Genomic DNA, 16,199 nt, shown 5'->3' with positions numbered 1-16,199 from the left:
CACTACTGCGAAGATCGCGAGTCAGCGTCGTCAACAATTGAAATGTCTCCTTGCTATATTTGACATTCATAATCATTACTTTTGCCAGTTCTTTGTGACAGCTTTTAGGTGCGCTTTAGGTCCCTTACATGTTACATGAACGTGTCACCACCCCTCAGTAGTTAATATTGTTCTTTGGTGTTCAGTTTATACAGGTTTTTCAAATGTTATTTAATAAAAATATATATTTTCTCTAAAAAAAAAGCGGTTTGTATCGAATCGTTGGTCAAAAATCGTGTTGCGAACCGAACCGTGGGTTTGGTGTATCGTTACAGCCCTAGCTCATATACATTTTTTGACGACATAGTTAAGGCGGCAGGTGTGTGTTGCTTAGGTGGCCACCTTAGTTCCAAAGTGCTGCGGGAAACCCTGAGTTCTAAATAACGGTCGCCTTGAAAAACTCACGCTGGGGGGTCAGCCAGAATATTTTAAACTTACGTGTAGTGTAAAAAAGACAGTCTCAAAAACATGGTTTGAAATCACCTGTGTTTCTTATGTCACAAACTACCTTGTAACCAATCACGTCAACATGCGGGCGGGCTTTTACATATAATTTTTCTCAAGCTTGGTGGACACTGAGATGCCGACTCAGCTCACCCTTTCATATTTGCGCGCGTCTTTTGCATCATCAAAATGTGTGATTATCCGCTAGTTCTGATCATTGGGCGATTGTTTGGAGTTAAAAAAATATAATATGCACTGTTACATTCTCAATATTTAGTGATTTAGCCTCATATACAGTATATGTTAATTTGCTTTTACAAGCAGGTATTGTTAGTTACCACCAGAACTGCTTGCGGGTCCACGTTGAACACGCTTGAAGTGTGTAAAAAAGTACATTCAGTTTCAAAATGAATCTCTGTGTTATGTATGTAAATATTACAATTACACTTACGTAACTGAACGCAATCAGTTACATTTGTGTCAGAAACATAGTCATACATTTTCCATTTGGGTTCCTATCAGTTTTCACTACTAATTTTTGAGGAAATATTAAGGTAAAACCTACCATGTCAAGCCTTTATGTAATGCACCTTGCTGTCACTACAGATATCTTAAAGTGTACTACTAAAGCTGAGGGTTGCCTACCCAGAATCCACCTGACAGATTGAATTTATGTATGCTGCATGACATGAGTATCATATCAAGCATAAATAAATACATGTCATGTTAGTCTTATCTTCTTCATGTATACGTATATATACACATTCAAAAGCATTTGTCTGTAAAAACACATTTGTTCTTATTGTAATGGTGGACATTGTCTCTTAACCTGTTTATTGTTTAAATATAAGTTTTTGTTTTTAATTAAGGGTTGAAAGTGCAAAATTAGTGTTCATAAAAGGATGACGTCCTTTACTAAATTCAGCCTTTGTTCATAACAGACACACAGTGTAAATAGTAATGTACTGCATCATAGATTTTCCCCACCCTTATGCAGATTTCTTAGTGCTACAATCAGCATTTTCACTTCAAAAAGCTGAAGGGAAGGGTCCCGGTAGACTGGGACCTGCAGAGGCCGAATATGAATGCAAAAGCATTGGAAATAGACTTCATTAGCCAAAACAAAAGTCACTATGTGCAAGCCAACATTTCTGTTATGTATATATTAAATTATATGCAAACACATATAATTAAACGACCAAGTAGTGGACAAAGAAAAATTGTATTTCTTCATAAGAATAGTATTAGTACTTGAAACCTAAATCAATCAATTCATGAAATGTATTTGGCCTATATTTAGACTAAGTGAAGGGGGTGAAATCTTACATCAAAAATGGGTCAAATCTTCCTTGACCTTTTGGAGAAAAAATTTATTATTATTTTATATTATTTAATAATTATTTAATAATTATTTTAAAAATAATTACATTTCAGACATAATATATATATCTAATATGTATGAACAAGAAACTACTTCCAGCAGTAATAACTTTTTATAAAGCATGAAGGATTTAAATCTTTCTTGGAAGATATATTGCGGATAATGCCAGTTTATATAACCCTGCATACCCCCAGGAGCCTGAGCTGCCACCCACTCGAAAAGTTAAACAAGACGAATAACAGTTTTAAACTGTTCATAGTATCATCACAAAAACATGTGTGCCATTAAATACTTATCTCAAAATTGTGACAATAATGTACTAAAAATAGCTACTAGATTGCCCTTTTTTATTTATTTTTTTTATTTATTTTTTTATAAATATATATACCATAAAATGTCACATTCAGTTTTCTGCCAAAAGAGAAAACGGGTCAAAAATATTGAACAAATAAAAGAGACATTTATTTTTGACATGGACAAAATGCAGTATGCATGTGAAATAATCCAGGATTCATTGGATCTCTTTTAAAAGTAATTCATGATGGATGATATATTGACACAATTTAAAAAAATAATATTTTTAGAATATTCTAAAAGTTGTTGAAGGCTAGATGTTATTGTTGTCATGCCACCTAAAGGAAGAACAAGTCTAATGTTAACAGCATGTACAACTGAAATATGTTATATCATATAGCAATTTCAAACACTATTTGAAATTGCTTTATGCTCCCTGGTTTATAAAGCAAACATAAATACTGTATGTATTCACTGTTGCACCCTGTCATAAAATGATCACAATGTGTGTAGGCAAGGACACACTAAATTAACCAATTAAGTTAACCTGGTACGAACAAAGCAGTCGTGTGTGTGGGGCATAGAGGAATGGGTTGTCATTTTAAAAAGTAAATGTAGAGTGGATAATTTTTAGTGAATGAATCAAATTTAATTTCAGTCTATAATCAGCCTGTCCTGCAGTTTAATGAGGATTTTCTTTCTTTGGCATTTCAACATAATGCCCAAGGTTTTTTCCTTTAAGAATTTCATTAACTTCCAATAAAACATGGCGACATTACCTCTAGAAATCTCTACTAAATGTCACTCTTTCATCAGCACAGGAATATATTTAGGACAGGAATGGTTCAAATCTTTGTAAATCACTTCAAAATAAGCTCTTTCTTCAAATAATAATAATAGCCATTAAATAGTTTTCTTTATGAAATAGCATTTAATGGAGAGGCCTTCCTGCAGTTGCACTGTACACATTCGTTAATAACAGAGTTAGTAATGCTGTGCGTCAGGTTTTTGATCTTTTGCGCACCACAGCTGTTGTGCTCCATTGTGTGTAAAAAAAAAACAGCAACAAAAAGAAAGACTCTAGTGATAGTGTACTTCTTTTGGATATGAGGGAAAAAAAGCTGTTTTGTAATCACATCAAGTGAAAAATCTTTTTTTTATCTAGATCTAGGCAGAAAACAGTCTTCTCCTGTTATTAATGATCCCAGTAGAATTCCTCTTCTACCTCTCTCTCCCTTCAGATTCCTCTCTTTTCTCCATGCAGTACGCCAATCCATCAAGTCTCCTTTTCTCACTACTCTACCTATCTTAGCACGCTGTCTGTCACAAAAACTCTGATCTTTACATGCCAACAGAAAGGGACTGTCCTAAAATGGCAGTGGCGCAGAAACCTCCAGGGAGCGTCTTAAAATACCGCCACTCTGCCGAGTGCTAGAGAGGCACCTGCTGCTCCCAGACCCCTACTGAGGTGGCAGATGCTTCCACCTCAAAGAGGATGCTTGAGTCCTAGATGGAGTTGAGAGGATCTGTGCGATTCCTCCTTGTTTTTCACAGATTTAAAAAAAAACCTAGTCTCACATGCACATGTGTTGGAATGAGGCTTTGTCTTCACTTTAAACTCGTCTTCCACTTTGTCACCAGTCACATACTCTTTTCGCATATAGACTAAAACGTTTGAACTCTTTAAGTCAACAAGTAGTCCTTTGAAAAGCCCAGTCTTTTCTTTAGCCTAGCTAATGCGGCCATCATTATATATCAGATTATGCTAGAAAAGGACTTTTATTCTTTTGTTTGCAGTTTCTCTTTCAACCTCCAAATCATCCCCTTTTCTTTTGTTGGGCTTCTTCATTCGCGCCGCAGTATTCCAAGCGTCAACCCGATGACAAGGAAAGGTGGGGCACTGACAGGGAATCAGATTGTGCAAGTACAAAAATCTCTTTGGGGTGAAGTTACTTCTTAGTAGTCCTAATGCGAACAACACTCTCACACCCTATAAAAAGGGGCGATGAGGATTAGCTTAGTCATTTTCTCTAGCTGGCGTCACACTCCTGCTAATCAATTATGGATTGTTTGGCCTCAAAACGGCACACTGTCAGTGTATTTGTTAATCGTTTGTGAAGGCTTTTAAATGTGCCTCATTCAGTGTGCAGTGGCCCGTAACCTATCTGAGCCCTTGTGAAAAATGTGTGTGTGCGTGTGTGTTTGGAGTGGTGGCAGCAGCTCATAACCGTGCAGATTATAAAGTAGAAGTATTACAATGGAGTCCTTCTGAATGAAAAGCAGGCATCTTAAAACCAAACCTGTATTGAAATTTCCACAAAAGAACAAGCGTCTGAGTGTTGCTTGACCGTTGAAGTTTAAACTTTTAAAGAGTAATGCTGTTTGTAGCTGGAGAGTTTTAAACATTTTCTCATAAAAAAATTAAATTAAAAAACTATATATATATATAAATGGCCTATTCCGATGTCCGATTTTTTTTGTAAGTGTGACGTGCCGATAATAATTTTTTGCCGATTCTGATTGTCTTTCAAAGAATACAAATCGACGTTTCTTCAGTGTAAAATTAAATTTTCATTAAAAAATAAGTAAAAAGACAGTAATTAAATAAGAACAAATAAACAAATTTCAAACAACAGCACAAATAAATGCAACAGAATAAAGAGAGATGTGAAATAAGCAGCTTTAAGTTTTTCAAGTGTGTATACAGTATATTCAGATAATAAATACTACAGAAATTAAAGTAATCAAATGTAAAATAACACTGAATAGTCTTCATTGTAAAAAATTTAAGACAGATTAATGCTTACATATAGTAACAAAAGTTATTCAGTCAAGAGCAGAGAGTGATTTTCTTTGTTCTTTTATTAACGTGACAGACAGACTGCTGTCACTTTAAGAGTTTATACACGGATCCAATATACTTTTACACAACTTGCGTTATATTTCTCAACTAATTAGGTTCCAAAACTGACTGCATTTATCTGAATTCTGACCAAGAGGGGCATTTTGACATCATTTTTGTGTGTATTTGACCGTTTAAGCGCAGTAAGCCACTAATTTTTGTTACTTGTGACTCACAAGCTGCTTAAGACTGAGAGGCAGCTCTGTGCTCTCCACTTATATATCAATGGTGCGTGTGCTTTTGGTGTAAGTGCGAAACCTGCGGGAATTGTATAATGATGCGCAATATTTAAACAAAGCGAATGAGACGAGTGAGTGAGAAGAGGTGCCTCGGAGAGAAGAGAGCGAGAATGTGCTGCGTACTGGACCGGCTCGGAATCGGTAAGACGTGAGACTGACCGGCAGGTTACAGGTCCGGGTCGATCATGTGGAAAATCATCTGAAATAAATCATATATATATATATATATATTAGGGATGTACCATAATTATTTATTTATTTATTTTGCCGTTCATTCACTGAGGGATTTATTAGAATAGTTCAAAGGTTTGTGAGCTTATGGGCCCTATTTTAACGATCTAAGCACATGGTCTAAAGTGTATGGCACAAGTGCAGTTAGGGCTTGTCCGAATCCACTTTTGCTAGTTTAATGATGGGAAAAATGTTCGGCGCGCCCGGCGCATGGTCTAAAAGGGTAGTCTCTATTCTCTTTATGAGTAATGGGTGTGTTTTGGGCTTTACGTGCAATAAACCAATCAGGGTCTCATCTCCCATTCCCTTTAAATGCCAGTTGCGCTTGCGCCATGACGGATTCGCTATTTACATGACGGAATTTGATAGTGGAAAGACCGAACGCGTCTCCAGAGCGCAAACGGATCTGCTCATGCGCGAGGTTAAAGCGGGACAAGCCGGATTCCACCATATCTTTATGTACACAATAATCATTTTTTACATTGTAATCCTTTTATTTTTAATATTTGCCATGTTTGTGTGCTGCTGCGCGTCGCTGTGTGTTTAACAAGCAGAGTGTACGCGCGTTGTGGACCCGCCTATAGGCGCACATTACTACCGCACTCTTTAAAAAATAAAAATAAAAAATTGCGCCATTGACTTTAGACCAGGTTTCAGTTGGTCAATGGCACAGTCTATTTCAGTTGCCTCAAAATAGCAACGCGCCATCAATGTGCCTGAACACACTTCTTTTTCAGACAAGCAACTAGCAAACTAGCAAAAAACACTTGCGTCGCACCTGCCGCTGCATTGCGCCGGGTGTATGATAGGGCCCTTTATGACCAATTCCCAGCTCAAAATGCATTTTCTTGCCTTTATTTTGTGGTATACTGTGTTCTCATCACATTTAAATCAGACAGCAAACTTAACATTCACAACCCAGGTAAAGTATGATTTATTTTGATCTCGGCAGCGGTGGAGCGCCACTGATGAAAAGCAGAGCAAAACACTGCTACCAAATGCAGATTCTTACACATCATTATGGGTTATGTTTCTTATCATAGAATATAGAGTTCAGTTAACCGCTGTTTACTTTGACTTGACTTTGTGTGCTTCTTTCCATCTTAGCCCATCATTAGAGACATTCATTGTATAAGAACAGGCACTGATCTGTAAACATAACATTACAATGACAACCCTATAAATAAATGTAGTTATTACAATTTATCTAACAGTTTATTAAATTACAACTTTTGTTACATACATACTAAAATTGCTGTTTCTATAGTGATAAAAAAAATATTGATATGTCAAGGAAAAAGGTTTCATTTTAAAGTTCTCAAAATGTCAAACTTTTTAATAACTTCTAGAAAAGACACCACTTTTTAACCTTAGGTTTTGTTCACAGCTTGCTCTAAAAGTTTTCAGCAAAGTTATTGTTTTTATATTGCATCATCCCATTTCTTATCTTCTTTTCATAGACACTTCCTGCTTAAGACTGGAACAGGCACCACATCTCTCTTCACAACTCCTAATCCCGGTTACACCATGGCGACCGGGGCTGTCTACTCTCCGCCAGCCCGTCCCTTAACCCGCAACACACTATCAAGAGGTGCATTCAAATTTAACAAGTCGCCTAAACGGTGTTCGTGGAAATGCACCGCTCTCAGTGCCGTAGGAGTGGCCACCCTGCTGTCGGTTCTGCTCTGCTACTGCATAGGTAACTGTGTGTGTGTGTGTCTAGCTTATGTGACTCAGGTGTGAGCTGTTTTATACAGCCTGTCCCCATCAGAGATAGTGAAATAGCTCATCAGGTGGAGTTTTTCTTCCCCAACCTTCATCTGTGGCCAAAACACCTGGTGCTCTCCTCTAAATAGTCTCCCAGTCCCACAGAGGAAGTCACATACACACACATATGCTGGAAAAAGACATCAATTTAGTGACTAATAACTGCTGCTAAGCAAAGGCTACATGAACTGATCTTACTTATTGTTTGCAGCAATCTATATTCACTCTGTTAGCCCTTACAAACATTATAACCTCAAATTTTTTTATTCTCTCAGATTTCTTAACATTGTTTCCCCACTGTGAGTTATTTGCCGCAGTTGGAGGCTCCCCCCCCCCCCCCCCCCCCTGCTGAAGGCCTGTTAGAAATATTCATCCCTCCAAAGATCAAACCGAGAGGAAGAGAGGTGTGTGAAGCGCTGCCTCCTCAGCAAGCTCCCTCGCTGTGAACTTTGAAGGAGACTTTTCCCTAGCTGTTTTCACACTCATCGAGCGGTTAAAAAAAAAAGAAACTAGAAAGTGTTTGCCTAAGATTTAACAGCAGTGCATGAGGAAGAGGATGTTTTGAAGAGAGAATGGAGGAAAGAGAAGATTGAGAGTGGAGAGTAGCAAGGAGAATGAGAGAAAAACTTGTATTATATAACAGGTTTTGATCTTCATGTTTTTTATTTTCGCATTTTTACCTCTCTTTTTCCTTTTTAATCACTGGAATCTGATTTAATTTCCTCAGCAAGTAGTTTTCAGTAACGAGCTAAAAGCTAATCTGAAGTATATTCAAAACAGTTTTCGTAAAGACCTCATGCAGTGATAATTCAAAAAAATAAAATTCAAACAGCAAAAAAGACAACGTGCACTATTCAGAGCAGATTCTAATGAGGGAGAGGTTTTTTTCTTTAATGCACTGTGCTTGTGTCCAACACATGCGTAAAAGGAGAGTGCAAATCACCTTCTAAAATGGCTTTCAACAGCTTTTAAACTATATCTTTTTGCAAATGAGATTGTCTCATGACATGATATGTGCTTGCTGTTCCGTTTCATGATCCTAATTGCTTTCTGTCGCAGCCATGCATGTACTTGGCCTGAACTGGAAATTGAAGGATTTGGATAATCACGCCTTTGAGAATGGACAAGCCAAACCAGTGACGTTCCCGACCAACCCTGTGACTGCAATTTCTGCAGATGGTAACATTTCAAGGCCGAAATCAATGACCTTTCAATCACAGAGAACTGCATTTTCACATCCCTATGAGATATTTTAGATATTTTCATTTCATACATTGCAGTCAAGCAGCATATTAATTTGTAGAGAAGTGTTCTCTTTTCAATTTCTTTCTTGTTCTTAGTACAGTATAGTACCCATTATTGTGTTAGAGTAAAATATTAAACAGTAATTGTTAGATAAACAGTTACAATTTGAGATGCAGTATAAAGTCAATTGAGACATACAGTCCGTTGGGAGAAATAAAGTCGCAAATGTGAGATAGTCACTATTAGAAACAGTCACAATTGCACAATCTCACATTGTGAGATTACAAGAAACAATGTTGCATCTGAGAGATAGAAAGTCACATTGTGAGATATAAAGTCACAACTACAAGAAACAATGTTGCATTTGAATAATAGAAAGTCAAATTGTAAGATACAAAGTAACAATTAAAACAAACCATGTAACATTTGAGAGATAGAAAGCCACGTTGTGAGATATACAGTCACAATTACAAGAAACTATGTTGCATTTCTGAGATATAAAGTAACAATTACTAGAAACAATTTTGCATTTGAAAGATAGATAGTCAAATAGAGATATACAGTCACAATAAAAAAAAAAACGATTTGCAACAGAGATACCTGTATTGTCACATTGATTCTTGTAATTGTGACTTCATATCTCTCACTTGCAACATTTTTCCTGTACTTGTAACTATATCTCACAATGCTGCAGTTGAGAGATATAAAGTCTCATTGTGAGATATACAGTCACAATTATAAGAAAGAAAGTTGTAATTGAGATACAGTTTGAAGTCACGTTGTCAGATATAAAGTTGTTGTTGAGATATAAAATCACATTGTGAGATGTAAAGTCACAATTATAAGAAAGAAAGTTGTAATTGAGATACAGTTTGAAGTCACATTGTGAGATATAAAGTTGCAGTTATGAGATTGTAGATTTGAAAATCATGCTTTTTCCCATTATTGTTGAATCACGGAAGCTACACCAGTTACTTTGCCAAGAGATCTCTTATTTATTATTTTTATACATGTCTCAGACATACGAGAGAAACAGGCATAGAAGTATAAGGCTACAGGCGAGGTGGTCTTTATTCCAGATTTCTCATATTCTCTATCCCCATTTCTCTATCCCCTCACCCCATCATGCCAGCTGTAATGGTTTCTCTGTGTTTCTCCTCCCTCACCCCCTCCTGCCTCTATGTTTCTCCTTCCTCTCACCCCGTCATGCAATCTATAGTCTAACTCATGCATTTTACACTTCATAAGATAATACAACTGATTATGAATACTAATAAAGAATAAAAATACAGATACATAATATTCAATAATGAAATTATATTAAAAGATAACATTTTAGTCTTCAGAGATAAAAGTCATATACTGTAAATCAACCACCAAGGACAGCTAACCACATTGGTCCATTCTAGTATGCAACTGTAATTTTTTACAATCCAAGCAATACAATTGGATAAAATAAGTTAAAAATGGTTGTGAATGTAACAATAGTGATGGTATATTTTACTTGAGGAGTGATAGTCTCCAAAGAATAGCACCCACTGTGCTGGGTTTGTCCTAATTACCATGTTTAGAAAGCATCAGTTTGAAGCAAAGCAATAAAAGACTATTTCCTCACTCCGAATGCGAAGCTGCCATGTTATATTGTGTTCATTTAATTGACTAACTGCCTCTTTCTGAAGTGTGATATAAAGATGTTTGCTTGTGTTGTATAAACTCTGTCAACTCTTCTATTGATAGCCTTTGGAGAGTATGAAAGAGCATGGCAAATGCCTACTGCAAGTTTTAGAGTAATGTTTGACATTTAGAGACTCTCATCTGAAAAAAACAAAAACAAAACATTGACAAGCCCGTTTATCTCTGAACATAAATATAAAACATTCTTTTAATGTAATTTTCTTTTGATTCTTAATTTGATCTAGTTCAGATGATACATGATATGATACATTTTTCAGTATTATTTTAAGAAAAAAATTCAAACAGAACAGCATTTATTTTAAATAGAAATATTTTGTAACATAAAGGGCTTTTTGTCATTTTTGACCATTTTAATGAACCCAAACGTTTTAACGGTTGTGTAACTTTAATCTAAATAAAATGTAAATTGCTATATGAAATACATATTTAGTTATTGATGTGTTAATATTGTTTTAAATGTGTCTGCTCGCAGGAAGGGTAGGAGTGATGCTGCAATATAACGCCACATTGGACACAGGACAGGTAGAGTTGGGTCAGCAGGTAGCACATGCTGTTCCACCAGGTGTTTTCTGGAGGTCAAGACTTCTCATTGAACAACCCCACTTCCTCAAGTTTAATATTTCCATTCAGAAAAATGCACTGATTGGAGTCTATGGGAGGAGGGGTCTTCCACCCTCACACACACAGGTAAAACAATATCAAAGTCTTCAAACTTAATCTTAATTAACTCATGAGTGACTAAAATTAGTTCTTTAATAAGTTATTTAAACAAAAAGACAAAGTTCGTTTTTTTATCTTCCAAAATTGGCTTGATTATTTAGCATTTATATAAGCCGTTGTCTGCAAAGTATTGACTGAAGCTATTTAATATAAAACAAGAGATAAAGGAATCAGCCCTCAAAGGTTTAACACAAGATCCTACTTTAATCAAGACAAAACAAAACAAACTCCTCCAACAGAAAGACATTTTCTCTCTGTCTCAGTGATTGGCTGGGTGTTTAACACTCACAGCTGTCAATAAAAGCGCCATCTTTCGTGAGTGCTGAGGAAAACTGTCCAACTTATTGTAGATGTTCAATCAATGTGTCCCCAAAGCCATTCACAATAAACTAAAGCAAGCTTATTGAGTGCTGCTTCCAATTTGCCATGTGTCTCCTTATTGCTTTTTGTAGCTGACCAGTAGGAAATCAATTGGAGAAACTTTAATTTAGAGTCTTGAGTTAGTTGGGCTATCTATTTATTTTAATGTTCTGTTTGAAGTACTGGAAGTTCTGGTGGATAATACACTCTGTGGTGCCAAATTAATTAATTAAAAAAATACTTTTTTCCTGTCTGTTTTAAAAGATTTCTTGTGATGATATTTTAGGACCAGACAGGGTAATGGCAGCTTAAATGTCATGGTGTCTGGATATTAAATTTGCCTTTTTACTTTGTTGTAATGCTCTTGGCAACTGCTGGATTATAGTCATCAAATTTAATTGTGTTTGTTTCAGTACGACTTTGTGGAGCTTCTGGATGGCAGTAGGCTCATCTCACCAGAGCGAGTTCAGTTGGATCCGGAGCTCAGGGATCGACTGGAGATTCCGGTCAGCGTTCAGCAGGCGGGCTTTATTCAGTACCTGCACACCGGTGTGTGGCACCTGGCCTTTTACAATGATGGGCGCACTGTAGAACCCGTTTCATACAACACAATAGTTCTAGGTGAGCTAGCACATGTAATACAACCGTGTAACATCATGTGACTGAGTACGTACACGTCTTTGTTTATGCGCTGCAGAGAGTGGCTTGTTATTTAGTTTCCTGCTTTTTTCTGCACCAAAGCTGAAAATGTAATTTCATACCTAACATTATGTAATGTAATGCTCGACAGAGCAATTGGGCCACTGTAACAAGCCTTTATAGGTGCCTTCAAATGGCCTTTTTTATATTTCTGTCTTGCACCCAAGTGCCTGAGATAGCACAGCAGTGATAATGAGGCGTGCAGAAGCATGCCCTGAGTTGTAGGCTAATCAATAAGTTTGATTCTGCTGCTATCTCTTTCTGTCAGGCCAGGGAATATGGAGGCCAACAGACTAAATCTCTTAGCCTTGAGCTGCTGAGCTGTTTGTTTTTATCTTCAAATATGAATTTATTTTGTATGTTATGCAGTCTTGAGGAGGATCTGCTTTTATTTACAGCAAAGGAAAGTACTTGCCTTTTCAATTATTTATACATTTATTTATTAAGTGGGAATTCAGTAGGCAACTTCCAAATATACTCTTTATAATTCTTAAAGACACTCCAGTAGTGTTTTTACCACAATTACGTTGTACTATGCCTTTTTATACCACAAATAAAAAAAGCTGTGACAAAGCTGTGTAAAAATGCAGTTAATTTGCCACAGATAAATTGCAATTTTATTATCTGATTTTCTTTGTGCAGAGTCGGTGATGGAATGCCCACACAATTGCTATGGCAATGGAGAATGTGTCTCAGGCACATGTAATTGCTTCCCAGGATTCCTTGGACCATATTGCTCAAGAGGTGTGTGTGTGTGTGTGGTGTTGTAATGAGGATTTTGCTATGAGGATGAATGTCATAAAACCTGACAAAAGAACATGTTGTGGTCATATTTAACCACAAAATAGAAAGAAAGAAAGAAAGAAAGAAAGAAAGAAAGAAAGAAAGATAAATTTTGCTTTAATATAAATTTTCTTTTGGGACCCATACATTTTTTGTCTTCATGACAATTAAGCCCTCTAATTGTCATTGCTGAGAAAAAGGTCTCATTTGATGTCGCAGAGAAACTGCTGAGAAAACCCTAGAAAAAGTGGTGCAATTTATTTTGTAAAAAGACATTGTGCAAAAACCTCATCTGTATATTGTTTAAATGTTCGTCTGTGGCACCTTTTATGGTTTTATGTCATTAAATTGCAATTGGTTCGTGAGATCTGCCACATTTAGTGACTACAGATCGAGTCATAGAATGTGATTATCGGCCAAATCAACATTATACTGTACCCTATATAGAATTAAAATACTAAGATATTAATCATTTACTGTATTTAATTTATAGGCTAACTTTAAAATGAAATAAAATTGTGTCCGGAAAGGATGACTTTCATTACAATATTACAATAATGAGAGTATAATGATAATCATCAATGAGATAAATTACAAAAAAAAAACAAAAGTAAGACATCCTGGGCATGTTTTGTGAGTTTCTTCCATTTGTGGTATACCTTTATCCTTCTAACTAATTTGTTTCACTCTATTAGCGGCGTGCCCAGTGTTGTGCAGCGGGAATGGTCAGTACAACGGCGGTCGCTGCCAGTGCTACAGCGGATGGAAAGGGATTGAATGTGACGTGCCCAGTGGTCAGTGTATGGACGCCCAGTGTGGGGGTCATGGCATGTGTGTTACAGGCTCCTGCATATGTAACCCAGGCTTTAAAGGTGACAAGTGTGATCAAGGTAACTGGACTGATTTTAGTAGGTATGTAAAGAAACCACAACACATGTAGCTCATTGTAGTTGAGGAGAACACTTTTTGCAACACCACTGAGCAGCTAATTACATGGATGAGTGTACTGACTTAAAGACTGGGTTTTGTTGTGATAAATTAGCCACACCATTTAACAGCATCCTCTGACTGAAATGGATTCTACATGTGGGATTGAGATAAGGCAGACAGCCAAGAAAATACCCCTTACATGCACACAAAATATTTCCTACCTTTTGATTATTTTCCTCTTGCTTTCTCTAGGTAAAACCAATTGAGTCTATTGATCCACATTCAATAGACTTTGGAATGAACTCTTTAGATGTCTATGTTTGGGTCACTTGACCAATGTTATAATTGTCATTGAACTGAATGAGTAACTCACCTTAAGGTTGAGAAGAGAGAGAAAGACCTAGTGAGACAGCTGAAAAGAGAGACGTGCTGGGAAAAGATCGTTTAATAAGCTTTATTATTAATCTTTATTTAATAAGCTATATATATATATTCACATATTTTCTTAAGGATGTGACAAAATGACGTCACATCAGTACGTTCTTTGATTTCTCTTGAAGTATATCGGGGCCTTTATGCTGCAGTTATTATAAAGTTGCCCAAAATAATAAAGACCAGATGAAACAAAATGATTGGCTTTAGAAGTAACAAAATTACAAATAATAATGTAGCTGCAGTCACATTTAGTTCATTGCCAATTAAAACCTACAAAGAGGTCTGACATTAATCTTGATTTGTGTGTTTTTCAAAACAGCTTGATGCTTTTGCATTAACTGTTGACTTTAACAGGTATTTAACGGGATAGTTCACCCCAAGATGAAAAGTCTGTCATCATTTACTCACCCTCATGACGTTACAAACCTGTATGACTTTCTTTCTTCTGTGGAACATCAAATATATTTTGAAAAATGTCTCTGTTTTTCTGTCCATGCAATGAAAGTCAATGTGCCATTTTAGATGCCACTGACTTTTGTTATATGCACAAAAACAGTTAAAACATTCTTCAAAAAGATTTGGAACAACATGAGGTTGATGACCAAATTTGCAAACTCAAGCAATTTAGGAACAGTGTTGCAAATTCGCACACAGACAAGATGGCTGTTAAATTCTCCAAAATTGCAACCTCAAATAGTAGCATTGAATCATATTAGTACCTCTGTCCAAGTCTCAACAAGAACTGTACATCACACGTCCTATGGCTGTAATTTATTTCCAGAGCACAAAATCTGGACCCTTGAGCAATAGATCATAGACACTAATGTGATCAGATGAGCCATCTTTCAACCTGTTTTCTATATCTTTATGGGTTTATGCTTGGGAAAAGCCAAATTATACATTCAACACACATTGTCTGTTGCTACTGTAAAACATGATGATGGATTTGTCATGGTATTTGCTTCCTTCTCATGTGCATCATTTGGTCCCATGATTACGCTGCATGATCAAAGACCTGCATGAATATAAAGCCATTTTACTGGATCAGAAATTCCCACTGTGCAAACATTGTTCCCTCATTATGTTTCTATATTACATGATGGTAATACTTCAAATTCAAGAGATTTCTTGAATAGCAGCAGGAAGCTAAAATGGCATCTAAGCATCAATGAATCTTAATAGGAGGTTTTGGACTGTGGTCTTGAAACTATCAAAGAAATAAAGAGACCTTTCTTTCTGAAAACGGTAAGGTCAAGTGTAATATCATTATCATAAGGACTGTTTAAGGGGAAAAAAGAATTCAAAAATTAATATTAATACATTAAATATTTTAGGAAAATATACACTATCATTCAAAAGTCTGGGGGTCAGTTAGATATTTTCAAAGAAATTATTAATTATTCAGTAAGGATGCATTAAAGTGATCAAAGGTGACAGTAAAATAATAATAAAGAATTATAGCATTTTTCAAGCAAGACATTATCAGGTTTTAAATGATAAATAGATAAAAAACGTGTATATTGAAAATGTGATGTGACTACACCTGTCGTTTACGATCTGGGTAACTGATTTCATACATCCGCTGAACAACTAAACATTATTTTGTGAACTGTTGGTTAAAAGTCATTGCAAAAATGTAAAGGTAATTCTTAGAAAAAGGGTCTAAAAACAGTATTGTTTTCCACAGTGGACTGTGTGGAGCCATCCTGTTCTGGCCATGGCTCCTGTCTCCATGGTCAGTGCCACTGTACCTCAGGCTGGACCGGATCGAACTGTGAGACGCAACTCTCTCTGTGTCCAGAACACTGCTCTGGCCATGGCTCATTCCAAAGTGAGACCAGCACCTGCATCTGTGATGCCAACTGGACTGGCCCTGACTGTTCTACAGGTACCGCTGGTTCACTGATTTTGTGATCAGTCATGTCATAACTTTAAATAAGGTTTGATTAGAGATTGGGAGATTTGTTTGAAAACTCCAAAACTTTGTTTAATTCCAGGTTTAAATTAGATTTGAAAATGAAATTTTCAGTGTGGT

General features: G+C 36.3%; 1 protein-coding gene across 5 annotated transcripts in view; it reads left to right on the top strand.

The window, feature by feature from the left end:
* LOC309505194 (teneurin-3) overlaps window positions 1–16,199 on the top strand; it is a 124,588-nt gene that overhangs the window by 67,216 nt on the left and 41,173 nt on the right. For 4 of the 5 annotated variants that reach the window (XM_082178520.1, XM_082178522.1, XM_082178521.1 and 1 more), the window contains exons 5-11: window positions 6,991–7,229; window positions 8,357–8,476; window positions 10,710–10,924; window positions 11,731–11,938; window positions 12,659–12,760; window positions 13,495–13,689; window positions 15,852–16,052. In XM_082178520.1, coding sequence (XP_082034646.1) covers window positions 6,991–7,229; window positions 8,357–8,476; window positions 10,710–10,924; window positions 11,731–11,938; window positions 12,659–12,760; window positions 13,495–13,689; window positions 15,852–16,052 — 1,280 coding nt within the window. Of the gene's footprint in view, window positions 1–6,990; window positions 7,230–7,340; window positions 7,702–8,356; window positions 8,477–10,709; window positions 10,925–11,730; window positions 11,939–12,658; window positions 12,761–13,494; window positions 13,690–15,851; window positions 16,053–16,199 lie in introns of those variants that run through there. The other variant, XM_082178523.1, reaches the window with a different exon arrangement.

The sequence above is a fragment of the Leuciscus leuciscus genome, assembly GCF_965113295.1.
Source record: "Leuciscus leuciscus genome assembly, chromosome: 8".
NCBI classification, from domain to species: domain Eukaryota; kingdom Metazoa; phylum Chordata; class Actinopteri; order Cypriniformes; family Leuciscidae; genus Leuciscus; species Leuciscus leuciscus.
This window is presented reverse-complemented; position numbering and strand designations above follow the sequence as displayed.